A 14079-nucleotide genomic window follows, 5' to 3' on the forward strand; every position below is an offset into this window, starting at 1 on the left:
TTTCTCTGTGTAGCCCTGGCTGTCCTGGAACTCACTCTGTAGACTAGGCTGGCCTCGAACTCAGAAAAATCCGCCTGCCTCTGCCTCCCAAGTGCTGGGATTAAAGGCGTGTGCCACCACTGCCCGGCAAGACTCGCCCTCTTGAGATCCGTTCTATGAATCATGGGGAGTTACTTATTAAGAGCTGTAAGAAAGGCTATTCCGTGTTTGCCCTCACATGGTTTTGGGGTGTTTCCACAGGATAAATTACTAGACGTAGAAGTGCTAGAGATAAGCACATTTAAAACCTTAGGGGCTGAGAAAATGGCCCGGTGGGTAAAGTGAGCCTTAAGGGCCCGAGCTTTGTCCCTAAAGCGCTCACTGAAGCTGTGCATGAGGAGCTGGAGGGAGGCGCTGTTGGCACTGCCAGCAGTCACATAGTGGCTCATAGTCATCTGTAACTTTCCCGACTTTCCCGGGATCCAACTACCTTTTCTGGCTTATACAGGTGTGCCAGCAGTGCACAGACATATATGCCAACAAAATACACACATACACACACACACTAATTCCAGGCTGCCCACAATGGTAATATCAGTGTTGGCTGAGGCTCCAGGGCTCACTGGCTGGCTGGGTTAGCCTAGTCTCAAAAAACAAGGTGGACAACATGGGAAGAATGACATCTGACATGGACATCTGACCTACATACAAATACACTCACACACACATCGGGTGGGGACAGTGTGGCTTGTAATTAGTTCAAAGGATTCGATTCAGGTTTGACTGGTGCTGTGGGCAGAGAAATGGTGCAGAAGGGCAGAGCCGCGCAGAGCCGCTTGCTTCCTGGAACCCAGGACGCAGAGAGACGCAGGACACGATATGCCTTTTAAAGCACACCTCTAGGGCCCGGCACTCAGATGGCAGGGACAAATGGATCACTGTGTCTCAGGCTAGCCCAGTCTACATAGTGTGACCCTGTTTTGTTTTTGTTTTTTAAGAGGCACATTTCTGGTACCTCCCTCTAATCCAGTGGTTCTCAACCTTCCTGAAGCTGTGACCCTTTAATACAGTTCCTCATGTTGTGGTGACCCCTGCCATAAAACTATTTCATTGCTACCTCAGAACTGTAACTTGGCTGCTATTATAAATTGTAATATAAATATTTGATAGGTAAAATATCTGATAGGTGACCCCCACGTTCAGTGTGGACTCATTGGTGAGGTGCCTCAGCACCCAGTCAAAGCTCTCAATGCCATCTGGGGACCAAGGCTTTCAAGCCCGAATTGGAGATATTTTATACTAAAATACTGACAGCAAGTGAATTTGAGCACTGTCTGATTGTTACGTGGCCCTTGTACATACTTCTGCTTATCAGTGTGATTGTACTGTCTCAGCACTGAGGCAGCAAGAGCGGCAGTTGTCCCTTCTAACCTGTGACCCGTCTGTCCTTAGGCCCTTGGACTGGACAGTGCCAATGAGAAGGGCTTGTACAGAAGGGGCGAAGCCCAGCTGCTCATGAACGAGTTCGAGTCCGCCAAAGGCGACTTTGAGAAAGTGTTGGAAGTCAATCCTCAGAACAGGGCCGCTCGACTGCAGATCTCCATGTGCCAGAGGAAGGCGAGGGAGCACAATGAGCGCGACCGAAGGGTGTACGCCAACATGTTCAAGAAGTTCGCAGAGCGGGACGCGAAGGTGCGCGGCCCTGGCAGCTCGGGGTGGGAGAAATAAGGCTGAGGAAGAGACTCCGTGGTGGGCAGAGGCTCCGGTGGGGAGGCCCTGGCATGTCCGTGAGCACTGAGATGAAACAGTGCTCCCATTCTCTGTTGTTTTGTTCTTAAAACGGGGTTTCTCTTTGTAGACCCAGCTAGCTTCATCTCAGAGATCCTCCTGCCTCTGGTGCAGGATTTATAGGCATCTGCCACCAAACCAAGTTCACTTGTTATTTAAAAAAATAAGTAAATTCAGCCAGGCAGTGGTGGCGCACACCTTTGACTCCAGCACTTGGGAAGCAGAGGCAGGGAGGTAGGCAGCTGTCTAAGTTCGAGGCCAGCCTGGTCTACAGAACAAGTCCCAGGACAGCCAGGACAGCCATTACGGATGGCTGGCAACCATCCATAATGAGATCTGACACTCTCTTCTGATGCATCTGAAGACAGCTACAGTGTACTTACATACAAAAAAGAAAAGAAGAAAAAAGAATGACAGCAAAGAAAAACCCTTAAGCCCTTCAGTATTGTTTATCTAGGGATACTTCCTGGTTGAGTCCAGGTTGGATTGGAAGCAGGTGTCCCTGTGGTGGCCTTTACTGTATACTCGCTCTGCTGTCTCCCAGGCCTGTCTTCCATCTTCAGCTACCAGTAGCACAAGGACTTAGTTATTCAGCAGCTGCCTGAGGTAGCCAGCTGTTCCATTGCGTGCCACCCCTACTTACCTAGTGCGCACCCCAGATACAAGCATACACACTTGCTGTAGACCTCATAAAACCATCCCGGGAAGGCAGGGGTTAGTTAATTTCCTCTCCTCCTTTAACCCTCAGGAAGAAGCCAGCAAAGCAGTGAGCAAGGCCGGAGAAGGAGCTGCTGGCAAACAATCCGAGAGTCGAGCAGTGGAAGAAGGAAAGGCCAGAGGCCATGTATGACGCCACGCCAAGGAGGGAAGGGAGTCCTAATGAACTCAGCCCTCCTGGGCTCGCCCCCAACTCAGGACTCAACAGTGTTTAGTGTAAGGTTTGTTACAGTCTCCGTGATTCTGGAAGCAGATGGCAGTACCAGTAGCTTCCCATAACCACCTGCTGCTGCCGGGGTGGGGATGCGGGTGGGGGGACGTGCCAGGGAAACAGAGCAGAGAAGGCCGGCGGTGTGGAGAGACCAAGCCAGCAGCCCAGTCCAGCCCATTTCAGTTTGCCCTACCTTTCAGCGTCCAGCCCAGCGTCCAGCCCAGCGTCCCCTGTGATCCTAGCTGCTGTGGGTTCTACGTCTGCACTATGGTTGCTCTGCGGAAACCGTTAGTAAAACAAACTCAGCAGGTCTCTGCGTTCCTATTGGTGGGCGTGGCAGGGGCGGTGATGAAATTTGTCTAGCACTGCCTCGCCTGCTGAGAACACAAGCCCACAAGGGGGTCCCTGGGGCCGGCCACAGCTGGGTCTCAGGCCGCTTGCCTGCCTTCCAAGTCCCCTTCTCAGACTCTTGAGTGTGTCTTTCTGTCTTAGCCAGCATGTCCCACGGACTCTGCCGATCCTCCAATGCCCTTCATTAGTGACAGCAGGTGGGAGTTTCCGGGGCAGCTTTCTCTGTTTCGGGTGGCTTTCTGGTGTGTAGAGAGCAGTCAGAAGTGGGCCTATCTTCCCTGCTGTTCGTCCCTCTCAAGAATGTTAGCGCTCAGCCCTCCATGCTCGCCGCAGCTGCTCACCTATGTTCCTGGTCTTTGCCTTGCTGTAAAGAACGCAAGGCTTGCTCTTGTCCTAGACCTGGAGTGGACTGCCTTCCATATCCGGCTAGGATTCAAGAGTTGCTCTTTTTTTTATTATGATTACCTACTTGTAATCGTGTATACTGCTTTTTGGAAGGAACTTCACACTCCTCTATCATGCAAAAATATTTTTTTCAGTTTTTACTTTTTAGCTTGGGTTTTGAAAGGCAAACTCTGGGAGATTTAAAATAGGCAGTTACTCTTTAAACGAGGTACCTGGAGATCCGACAGGTAGATAGATAGATACCTTGCCCTGCACCACAGCCTCTGTGTTGTGGCAGGAGCTGTAAGGGTGGCTGGCTTTCGGTGTACATGCATCAAGCCAAAGTCTCCAAAACTTGGGCATTGAATTAGGGCAAATCTTAAACAGTTTTGGAGTTGGATTTTAGTCCTACGGGTGATGTACGGGATTGAGCCTAAGGAGTTCCACAGCCTAAGGAACCCCATGGGGACACACCCATCACTCAGTGATCCATGCACCTCTGCCAGGACCGCTCACTTCCAGCCCTAAGGACCACTGTGCTCAAGATGTGTGGCTTTAGTAAGGCAGTCTCATTGTCAGTGTGAGGTCAGGGCCTTCACACCTGCGGGTCAGCTGTTCCCTCGGCTCCTTCACACCTGCGGGTCAGCTGTCCCCTGCAGTAGGTGGTATGGGTTTTTGAAGGAGTCTGGGATGTGACTGAGACCCTCACAGTTCACACTCTGCGCTTCTGCCTCTATCCATACATGTTTTAGAGCTCTGGTCTCGCCCAGGAAGTACAGACATGAGCTGACTGTGTAATGTACTAACGTTTTTAGTTCTCTTGACTAGAATTGCAGGGGCAGGGAGGCCGTGCTGGAATTTGAGCCTAACACGTTAGGTTTTTAGAGGAAACCTTTTTCAAAGACTTGGGTGACCCTCACCAGCTGTCTCCCAAGTGTGTATTGTGGGCCAAGGAGACTGGTTGGGAAGTGGGGTGGTCAAGACTCTGAGCCAGAAATGGCAAGGTGCTCGGCACCACTGGATTTTACATGCTCTTGTATTCAGTAATTTCAGACAATTTATACAGAAATCAGAAGATGTCTTCAAACACCCCTAGACTGGATAGAGTGGTGGGTAAGCAGATGGTACATTGAAATTTTGGTTTTTAAAAAATCACTTAGACACTGGGAGTAATGGTGACACACACCTTTGATCCCGTGACTTGGGAGACCCTGTCTCAAAACAAAACAAAAAATCATTTAGATGCATTTTGTGTTCCTTAAATAAATTTTTTAAAAAGTGGTTTTTCATTGTTCATGGCTTGGTTTTTTTGTTCATTTGATTTTTAAAATTTACTTTTATCCCATGTGCTCGAGTGTGTTTGTGTCCTCCATGTGCTCGAGTGTGTTTGTGTTCTCTGTGCTCGAGTGTGTTTGTGTCCTCTGTGTGCTCGAGTGTGTTTGTGTCCTCTGTGCTCGAGTGTGTTTGTGTCCTCCGTGTGCTCGAGTGTGTTTGTGTCCTCCGTGTGCTCGAGTGTGTTTGTGTTCTCGTGTGCTCGAGTGTGTTTGTGTCCTCCATGTGCTCGAGTGTGTTTGTGTCCTCCATGTGCTCGAGTGTGTTTGTGTCCTCCATGTGCTCGAGTGTGTTTGTGTCCTCCATGTGCTCGAGTGTGTTTGTGTTCTCGTGTGCTCGAGTGTGTTTGTGTCCTCCGTGTGCTCGAGTGTGTTTGTGTCCAGCTGCCCTGGGGAACCAGAAAAGGACTTCAGATCCCCTGGAAAGGAAGGTACAGACAGTTGTGAGCCAGATGTGGGTGTTTCGAACTGAACCCAGGGCTTCTGAAAAGCTGGAAGTGCTCTTAACTGCAGGGCCACGCCCTCCCACTCTGCCATTGTTTGGGTTTGACTTAAACGCCGTATTTTTTGTTATGATTTTATGTGTTTGTGTAGGCACGCTTTTTTGTGATACTTTCTTGGGTTCTCATGTAACCTTCTAACCCCTTTCTCTAGGTAGACGAGAAGGAAAGTTAGACGGAAGGGGTAAAGATCCTTTCAGACTGCCTCCTGCTTCAGAGGGAGGCGAGTTCTTTGGGTCAAGTCCAGACTATATGCAGTCTTCTCTTCGCTCACTGCCACGTGACAAACTGCAGCAGCAAGAGAAGCAGCAGCCTCCCGGCAGAGCCCACGCCCACCAGCCCCGCTCAGAGCTCGGGCATTCATACCCTATGAGAGAGGTCCCCAGAATCCCAAATACCACACACTTGCTGGAACTGTCTGCAGCTGGCAAAACCACACCTCTGCAAGAGCACGAGGCAAATCATAATCAGGTGCTACGACGCAGCCTCTTATCCCGCACGTGGGACTAAAACATTCACATAACATAACTGGGTTTTCTTTTCTTTTTTGTTTTTTAAAGATTTATTTATTTTATGTATGAAGATACCATAATTATCTTCAGATACACCGAGTTATTTATTATCATACGTAAGTACACTGTAGCTGTTTTCATTCCAGCCAGAAGAGGGCGTCAGATCTTGTTACAGATGGTTGTGAGCCACCATGTGGTTGCTGGGATTTGAACTCAGGACCTTTGGAAGAGCAGTCAGTGCTCTTACCAGATGAGCCATCTCACCAGCCCCATAACTGGGTTTTCTAAGAAACCAGAATTCCCACTACATGTATGGGTGTTTACCTGCCTGTAGATACATACACCATGTGCATGTAGTGCCCAGGGGAGATAGAAGAGGGCATCAGATTCCATGGAACTGGAGTTACAAGATGGTTGTCAGTTGCCATGGGGTTCTTAGAACTGAACCCAGGTCCTCTGCAAGAGCAGCCAGTGCTCTTAACCACTGAGCTATCTCGCCAGCCCCTGATTAAACAGTATAAAAAGGAAAAAGAGCCGGGCAGTGGTGGTGCACGCTTTTCATCCCAACACTTAGGAGGCAGAGACAGGCGGGTTTCTGAGTTCAAGGCCAGCCTGGTCTACAGAGTGAGTTCCAGGACAGCCAGGGCTGCACAGAGAAACCGTCTTGGGGGGGGGGGGGGGGGGGGGGAGGAAAGGGGTCTACAGCCATCATGCCCTAAACCCAATGGATCTTCACCCATCTCAGAAGCTGAACAGGCTGACCTTAGTTACGGCTTCATCGCTGTGATAGCTGCCGTGACTATGGTAATATAAGGACGAAATTATTTGGGGCTTCCAGTTTCAGAGTTAAGAATCCATGTAGGTGGGCTGGAGAGGTGTCTCAGAGCTTGAGAGCACTGACCTCTTCCAGAGGTCCTGAGTTCAAGTCCCAGCAACCACATGGTGGCTCATAGCCACCTATAATGAAGTCCGCTGCCCTCTTCTGCAGACAGGCATCCATGCAGACAAGCTGGACATTGTGTACATAATTAATAAATAAATAATCTTTTAAAAAAAAAAAAGTCTGTGGTGGCAGGCAAAGACTTAGTTGAAGGAATAGCAGAGAGAGTTAACTGGGAATAACATGAGCTTGTCAAACAAACCTCAAAGCCCATTCCTAGGAATGCCTCTAACAAGCCACACCTCCTAGTCCTTCCCAAGCTGTTCCACCACTGACTGGAGACCAAGCATTCAATGACCATGAGCTGCCTGGGGGACCATTATCATTTAAACCACTGGGGTATTTGGATTGAAGCACTCGACTGCAATTCAACTGAAGAATGTGATTGGTGGGCCGGAGAGATGGCTCCGCAGTTAAGAGCCCTGACTGCTCCTCCAGAGGTCCTGAGTTCAATTCCCATAACCACACGGTGGCTCACAACCATCTGTAATGGAATCCAGTGCCCTCTTCTGCTGTTCAGATGAACGTGCAGACAGAGCACCCTGTACGTTTCCTTTCTTACCAATGGATAGTTCAGTTTTTTTTAAACTGGCTTAGGAAATAGTGCCTGTTCGCACTAACAGAGAGATAAAACAGCAGTGACCATCCCAGGTGGTATCCTGTGCTCAATGAGTTTGACCTGGGAAGTCCAGTTCGCCAGCTGCACGTGTTCTGCACGCCCAAGATGTTGAACATTTGGGGCTGGTCTTGAACTCCGAGATCCAGCTACCTCTGCCTCCCAAGTTCTAGATTTAAAAGCATGTGCCACCTCACCAGGCCAGCTTGGGGTGGGTGAGCCAGAGTCCTGCCTGGAACATTGTCCCTGGGCTGCGTGCTTCCAAAGCATGCTGGTGAGTGAGCCGAGTGCACACTTGGCCTTAGCAATGTCTCAAATGCTCCCTCACCAGGGCACATTAGAGAACCCTGTTCCTTCAGAGGCTGGCCTTAATACTGACCATAAAACCAATTAAATTTGAACCAGTTGCGACCCAGAAGATCCAAAGCCACCAGCCTGGCTGTGCAGCCCCTGCCTGTACAGATAGCAGCACTGGTGTGGCCTTTAAATCCAGCTTTCAGGAGGTAGAGGTGAGCAGATCTGAGTTCCTGGCCAGCCTGATCTACATAGTGAGTTCTAGGCTAGCCAGGGCTGTAGGAGAGATCATGTACCAATAAGTACAGAATCCAAGGTTGTCCTTGACTTCAAGTGAATTGAAGCCAACCTGTGATGAACAAAACCCTATGGGGAAAGGCTGGGAGGAAGGGACCGCCCCATAACTGCCGACCGCAGCTTGTGGTAGTAAACACAGCCCATGATTCAGAGACTCTGTCCTACTGGGATGAGGGAGCCTGGGAGGATCAGGAAAGGGACGGGGTCCTAGACTGGACATGCAGCTGACCCATGGGTATGAAGCCCCCTGATGCCCTGACCCAGTCCAAAATAGGCCTTTTCCAGACTGAGCTGCGGGTCTGTCTCTTCCAGTCATTCGGTAGGCTTGGGGTGCAGCCAAGGCCTAGGCCCCATCCCGGAAACTCTAGAGTAGTACTGACTTACCAGGTCATCCGTGTGACCCCCAAGTGGTGTCTCTCCCATTTCCTGAAGCTGCTCTGGATGAAATTGGGAGTATGGATGTAGAGCCTTCGGGACCCTTTGTGTGCCTTGCAACCTGATTAGAGTTAAAAAAAAAAAAAATACAAAGTTGTCTCGTCTTCACTCATGTTGGGCAGCCAGTTCTGCTCGTTGACATCCTGCTGTTCACTCAAGGCCAGCCCCGAGCTCAGCTCTGCGGCACTGGCCCCACACTCCCGGGGTCCGTGGGATCAGCTACAGGGGACAACAGTGGGAAAGCTACCCAGAAGTCACAGTCTGGAATGGCGACCGACCGCCATTTCCTGAAGCCCCAGCGGAGCACTTGGACCCTCTCTGTGGTGACCTTCCGGATGCAGGAAGAGGTGGCTGCTACCAGGTTCTCACTTGGGATCCCAGAATTGTGGGGCCAGCAGCACCAGCATGTGTCAGATGACAGGGTCCCAACGTACCTAGTCTCTGGACCTTTCTTACGGTAATTCAGTATTTCTAGCCCAACCATATCTGCTTGGGGATGTTATTCTCCTAGGATAACTCTTGCTCCAAGGTGTTATAACTCAGCCTCAGGTTAATCTCCGTAAAGCCCCTGACCAAGAAGAGAGATAATAACACATAATTAATTAGTAGTATGTAGGGAGAGACAGACTCCAATCCTGAGTCCTCAGAAGGCTTTGTATTATATCTGCTCACAACCAGGTTTCTACACTGAGAAGTCTTCATTGTATTTTTCAATCTAAAGAATCCAAATCCGGGGGCTGGCAAGATGTCTCCGTGGGTAAAGCTGCCTGCCTCCAAACCTCCAAACCAGAGTTCAGCCCTCAAGTCTCAGCATGGTAGGAAAGAACTGGCCGATTTTACTCTGACCTCCAAACACATTTATACTTACACAAAATAAGCAAAAAAAAAAAAAATGATTTAAAACACATAATGCACACACACTAATACAAACAAACAAACAAACAGCGTAGGGCCGATAAGATGGTGCAGCATTTGTTCAGAGCACCTTCTGCTCTTGCCAGAAACCCAGGTTGGGCTCAAAACCACAACCAGCTGAAAGTCCACTTGTGGAGGGGCTATATGTTGCTTCTTCTGGCGCCCACACATACCTGCACACAGGTAAGCACGTGAATTCACATACATACTCAATTAAAAATAAGAAACTGGCCAGGAGGTGGTGGCACACGCCTTTAATCCCAGCACTTGGGAGGCAGAGGCAGGCAGATTTCTGAGTTCAAGGCCAGCCTGGTCTACAGAGTGAGTTCCAGGACAGCCAGGGCTACACAGAAAAACTCTGTCTCGAAAAACCAAAAAAAGAAAAAAGAAACTGAAAAGAAAAATCTTAACCCCAAGCCAAGCACAGTGACACATGACTTTAATCTCAGCACTCAGGAGGCAGGGGCAAGTGGATCTCAGAATTTGAAAGCCAGCCTGGTTTATAGAATGAGATTCTTTATAAATAAATAAACCTTAAACCCATACATAGACTATTGCCCGCTGGCATGCCAATGATGGCTTTTCTAAAGACGACAGGGGCCTGGACATGAAGTGAGTAAAATGTGAACGCCCCTCAGAGATCTGGGAAGGCTTGCCTTGCTCCACTGCCCAGCGTATGGCTCACAGCCCCAGGCTGGTCCCTGGCAGATACTCAGTAAATGGCTTGGTCCCTGATTTCCCTTGAAATGTGGAGGCCAGAAGCACGCCATATCCCAGCCACCCTGCTGCCCACAGACGACCCACCAGCAACGTGACTTTGAGGACGCCATCACTGTAAAAAGGGTTAGCGCCCATTAGACTATATGCAGTTATGTGAATATGTGTGTCGGGCTGTGTGTGTGCACACATGCAAGGGTGCACACATACGACAGTTTGCAGAGTTGGTTTCCAAATTAGGCCATGTAGATTCCAGCAATCAAATTCAGGTTGTCAGGCTTGGCAGACAGTACCTTTATCTGCTGAGACATCTCATCAGCCCAATAACCATTTTAATTAATTAATTAACTTGGGCTTTTTGAGACAAGATCTCTCTGTGTAGCCCTGGCTGTCCTGGGACTCACTCTGTAGACCAGGCTGGCCTCGAACTCAGAAATCCGCCTGCCACTGCCTCCCAAGTGCTGGGATTAAAAGTGTGGGCCACCACCACCCAGCTTCATTTTTTTTAAGATTTATTTATTTATTTAACATATATGAATGTGAATGCTCTATCTGCATGTACACCGGCAGGTCAGAAGAGGGCATCAGATCACATTATAGATGGTTGTGAGCCACCTTGTGGGTGCTGGGAATTGAACTCAGGACCTCTGGGAAGGTAGCCAGCGCTCTTAACTGGTAAGCCATCTCTCCTGCCCCCTTTCTTTCTTTTCTTTTCTTTTCTTCCTCTCTCTCTCCCTTGTTTTGTTTTTTAAGATTTATTTATTTTATGTGTATGAGTACACTGTAGCTGTACAGATGGCCATGAGCCATCATGTGGCTGCTGGGAATTAAACTCAGGACCTCTGCTCGCTCCAGCCCTGCTCGCTCCAGTGTAATACACGTAGCTGTCTTCATACACACCAGAAGAGAACGTCAGATCTCATCATGGATGGTTGTGAGCCACCATGTGGTTGCTGGGATCCGAACTTTGGACCTTCGGAAGAGCAGTCAGAGCTCTTACCCACTGAGCCATCTCGCCAGCCCTCTCCCTTGTTTTTCTAAACAGGATATTGCTATGTATTTCTGGCTAGCCTAGACCACACCATATAGACCAGGATGGCCTCAAATCCACAGAGATCCACCTGCCTCTGCACCTGCCCCAAGTGCCAGGATTAAAGGTGTGCAGCATCATGCCCAGCCACTCTGGCTTTTTATGTGGGTGCTGGGGACCTGAACTTGGGTCCTTGTACTTGCTGGCCTCATACTTTGCTGACGCCCCACCTTAACATATTTTAGTCAATACTCAATAGTGTCAGCCTGGACAGTGATGGCATGCGCCTTTAATCCCACCACGAGTGAGGCACAGGCAGGTGGATATCTGTAGGTTCGAAGCCAGCCTGGACTATGGAGTTCCAGGACAGCCAGAGCTGCACAAAGAGACTCTGTCTAGAAAAACCTAAAATAGAGAAAAGAGTTCAAATTCGTTCCCAATGTTGCGAAACCAGTCTCCAAAACTCTCCTCTTGACTCTGCAGTTAAAACCGTTAAGTCCTCACACAGTCCCCACCGATACAATTCCACACCACCAGAGCTAACTGCTATGAGCAGACTCACTCAGTATTTATTGCTGTTCCATTTGCAGCGCTGGGTATCAAACTCACACCTGCTGGGGATTTCTTGCTGAGCTACACACCGCAGCCCAGTACCCGCTTGTCTTTCTATGACAGCATTATTCCGAGTTGAAGCAGGTGTCAGAGTTTCCTGTTCCAAAGCTGAATGGCCCATTGTATGCCTTCATCCGTGGGTGGAGGCTGTGTCTCCGCCCTTCCTGCAGTTGTGACAAAAAGCTGCTATGGAAGAGCCAGGTAGGTGTGGTGGGACACACCTGGCATCCCAGCACCTGGGATGCAGAAGCAGGGAAATCAGGAGTTCCAAGCTGGTCTGGGACAGCAAGGCCTACCTGGCTGTTACCAGAGAATACTTGGCTGTTGCCAGGTAATTGTGGGGTGGAATTTAGACAAAATGCTAACACGTATGCCTGTGCACCGTATGTGTACCCAAGTGCCCGTGGAGGGCGGAAGGGTGTCAGATGCCCTACAGCTGGAGTCACAGACAGTTGTGAGAAGCCACATGGGTGCCGGGAATTGAACGGGGGTCCTTCGAGAGGACAGCCGGTGCTTGTAACCGATGAGCCGTGTCTCCAGGCTGCATTTTTGTCTTAATTCATCCCAAAGTATTTTCTAATTTCCTTCATAATTTCTTTTGACCCTCAGCTTGCTAAAGAGTCGGCTTACTTCCCACATATTTGTCCCCTTTTCCAACTGCCTGCCTGCCTTCTGTTATTAATCTGATTTCATTCCACTGTGGTTAGAGCGCACACCATGTACAATTCTTTGTTTGACTTATGTTGTTTTAAATGTTTTGAGACTTTTCACAGCCACATATGGTCCCCCGCCCCCGCCTTTGCCCCCTTTCCCCCATCCCAGAGAATCCGTTCTGCTTTTAAGAAGATCGTGCTCATATGTTTGTGTGCTTTTTATATATAAAGCTTTTGGTTTCACATTTCATTTTGTTTGCCGGTATACATGTGTGGGTGTGCATGCCCGCGGACATGTGGAGGTCAGAGGACAACTTGGGGGATCTCCGCTTCACTGGCCCAGGGTGGCATTTTGTAAGCGCATGTAAGGTCGGCTGGGTTCCCAGTGCATGTGGCTCTGGCTTGCCTAGTTGTGCAGTCCCTCGGTGGTGGATGTGTGGTATTTGAAACCTCTGTAGTGACTGATGAACTGTCTCGAGTTTGCTCCCTCCAGCTCGGCTCTGTATATTTTGGGACTTGGTGCACACATGTGTTTATAATAATGCCTTTCTCCTGGGTCGACCCTTCTCGTGGTGAGATCCTTCAAGAGTGCTTGCTGCTCTTCCAGCGGACCCAGGTTCAAGTCCCAACATGCCGCATCCACACAAGGCAAGCGCGCTGCCCACTGAGCAGCATCCCAACTCCGGTTTGCACATTTTCCATCTTACTGCTCTGCCTGTCTGTCATTGTCAGCCATTGCCTTAGTTAGTGTTATATAACATAAATGTTTTCCAGTGTGATATTCCAATCTTCTTGTCTTATAACAGCTTAATTTTTTTTAAAGATATATATATATATATATATATATATATATATATATATATATATATGAGTACACTATCGCTGTCTTCAGACGCACCAGAAGAGGGCATCGGATCCCATTACAGATGGTTGTGAGCCACCATGTGGTTGCTGGGAATTGAACTCAGGACCTCTGGAAGAGCAGCCAGTGCTCTTAACTGCTGAGCCATGTCTCCAGCCTTTAACATCTTAATTTAATAGGATAAAATTTGAGCTCATACCATATAATTTCAATACCTAATCATTGGGGGGAATGATTGTGCACACCTTTAATCCCATTGTAGAGGCAGAAGTAGGTGGGTCTCTGAGTTCCAGGACAGCTGGGGCTACACAGAGAAACTCTGTCTAGAAGAAAACAAAACAAGACAAAATAAACAATCAAAACAAACGTTAGCCAAACATAGTAGCAAGTTCCAGTCCTTCAGAGAAGGCAGGAGGGTTAGAATTTCAAGGCCACCCTGGGCTGCATGAGACCCTACCTTGGAAATAAATAAATCTATTTCTCTGTCACTCCTTTCTCCCCATCACCCCCTCTGACACTGTGAGCCAGCCAGAGGGTAGTTTTTTCTTTGTTTATTTGTTTGAGGCAAACGCTGCTTGCTACAGCCCGCCAGCCAGCCCCTAACTAACGAGCCTTACCTCTAGTCTAGTTTGTTTGTAAGTCTGGATTTGAATTTCTGTCTTTGGTGTTCCTGCCTCCACCTTTGTCCCGCCACCTATGAAGTTTGTTTGTTTGTTTGTTTTTATTGAATCCCAACAATGACCAAATCATTTGATCCTTCGTATCGAGTTTAGATCTTAGCCAAAGATCTGGGGGTAAGAGGATCTTATCACTGGCCTTGCTGGGGGACACCAGGAAAGAGCTTTGTCTTCTCTTGGAGCATCCCCTCACTCCGACCTCCCCCCACCCCCCCCACCCCCGCCCATGGCAAGAGCAGCCTACAGCAGCTCTCTTTA

At 49.0% G+C, this 14079-nt stretch overlaps 1 protein-coding gene across 1 annotated transcript in view; it reads left to right on the forward strand.

Annotated features, from left to right (window-relative positions):
• Fkbp5 (FKBP prolyl isomerase 5) overlaps window positions 1–4713 on the forward strand; it is a 91371-nt gene extending 86658 nt beyond the window's left edge. The window contains exons 10-11 of the mRNA XM_031346603.1: window positions 1432–1671; window positions 2516–4713. Coding sequence (XP_031202463.1) covers window positions 1432–1671; window positions 2516–2617 — 342 coding nt within the window. The 3' untranslated portion in view covers window positions 2618–4713. The remainder of the gene's footprint in view (window positions 1–1431; window positions 1672–2515) is intronic.
• The last annotated feature ends 9366 nt before the right edge of the window (window positions 4714–14079 follow it).

The sequence above is a fragment of the Mastomys coucha genome, unplaced genomic scaffold (assembly GCF_008632895.1).
Source record: "Mastomys coucha isolate ucsf_1 unplaced genomic scaffold, UCSF_Mcou_1 pScaffold3, whole genome shotgun sequence".
NCBI classification, from domain to species: domain Eukaryota; kingdom Metazoa; phylum Chordata; class Mammalia; order Rodentia; family Muridae; genus Mastomys; species Mastomys coucha.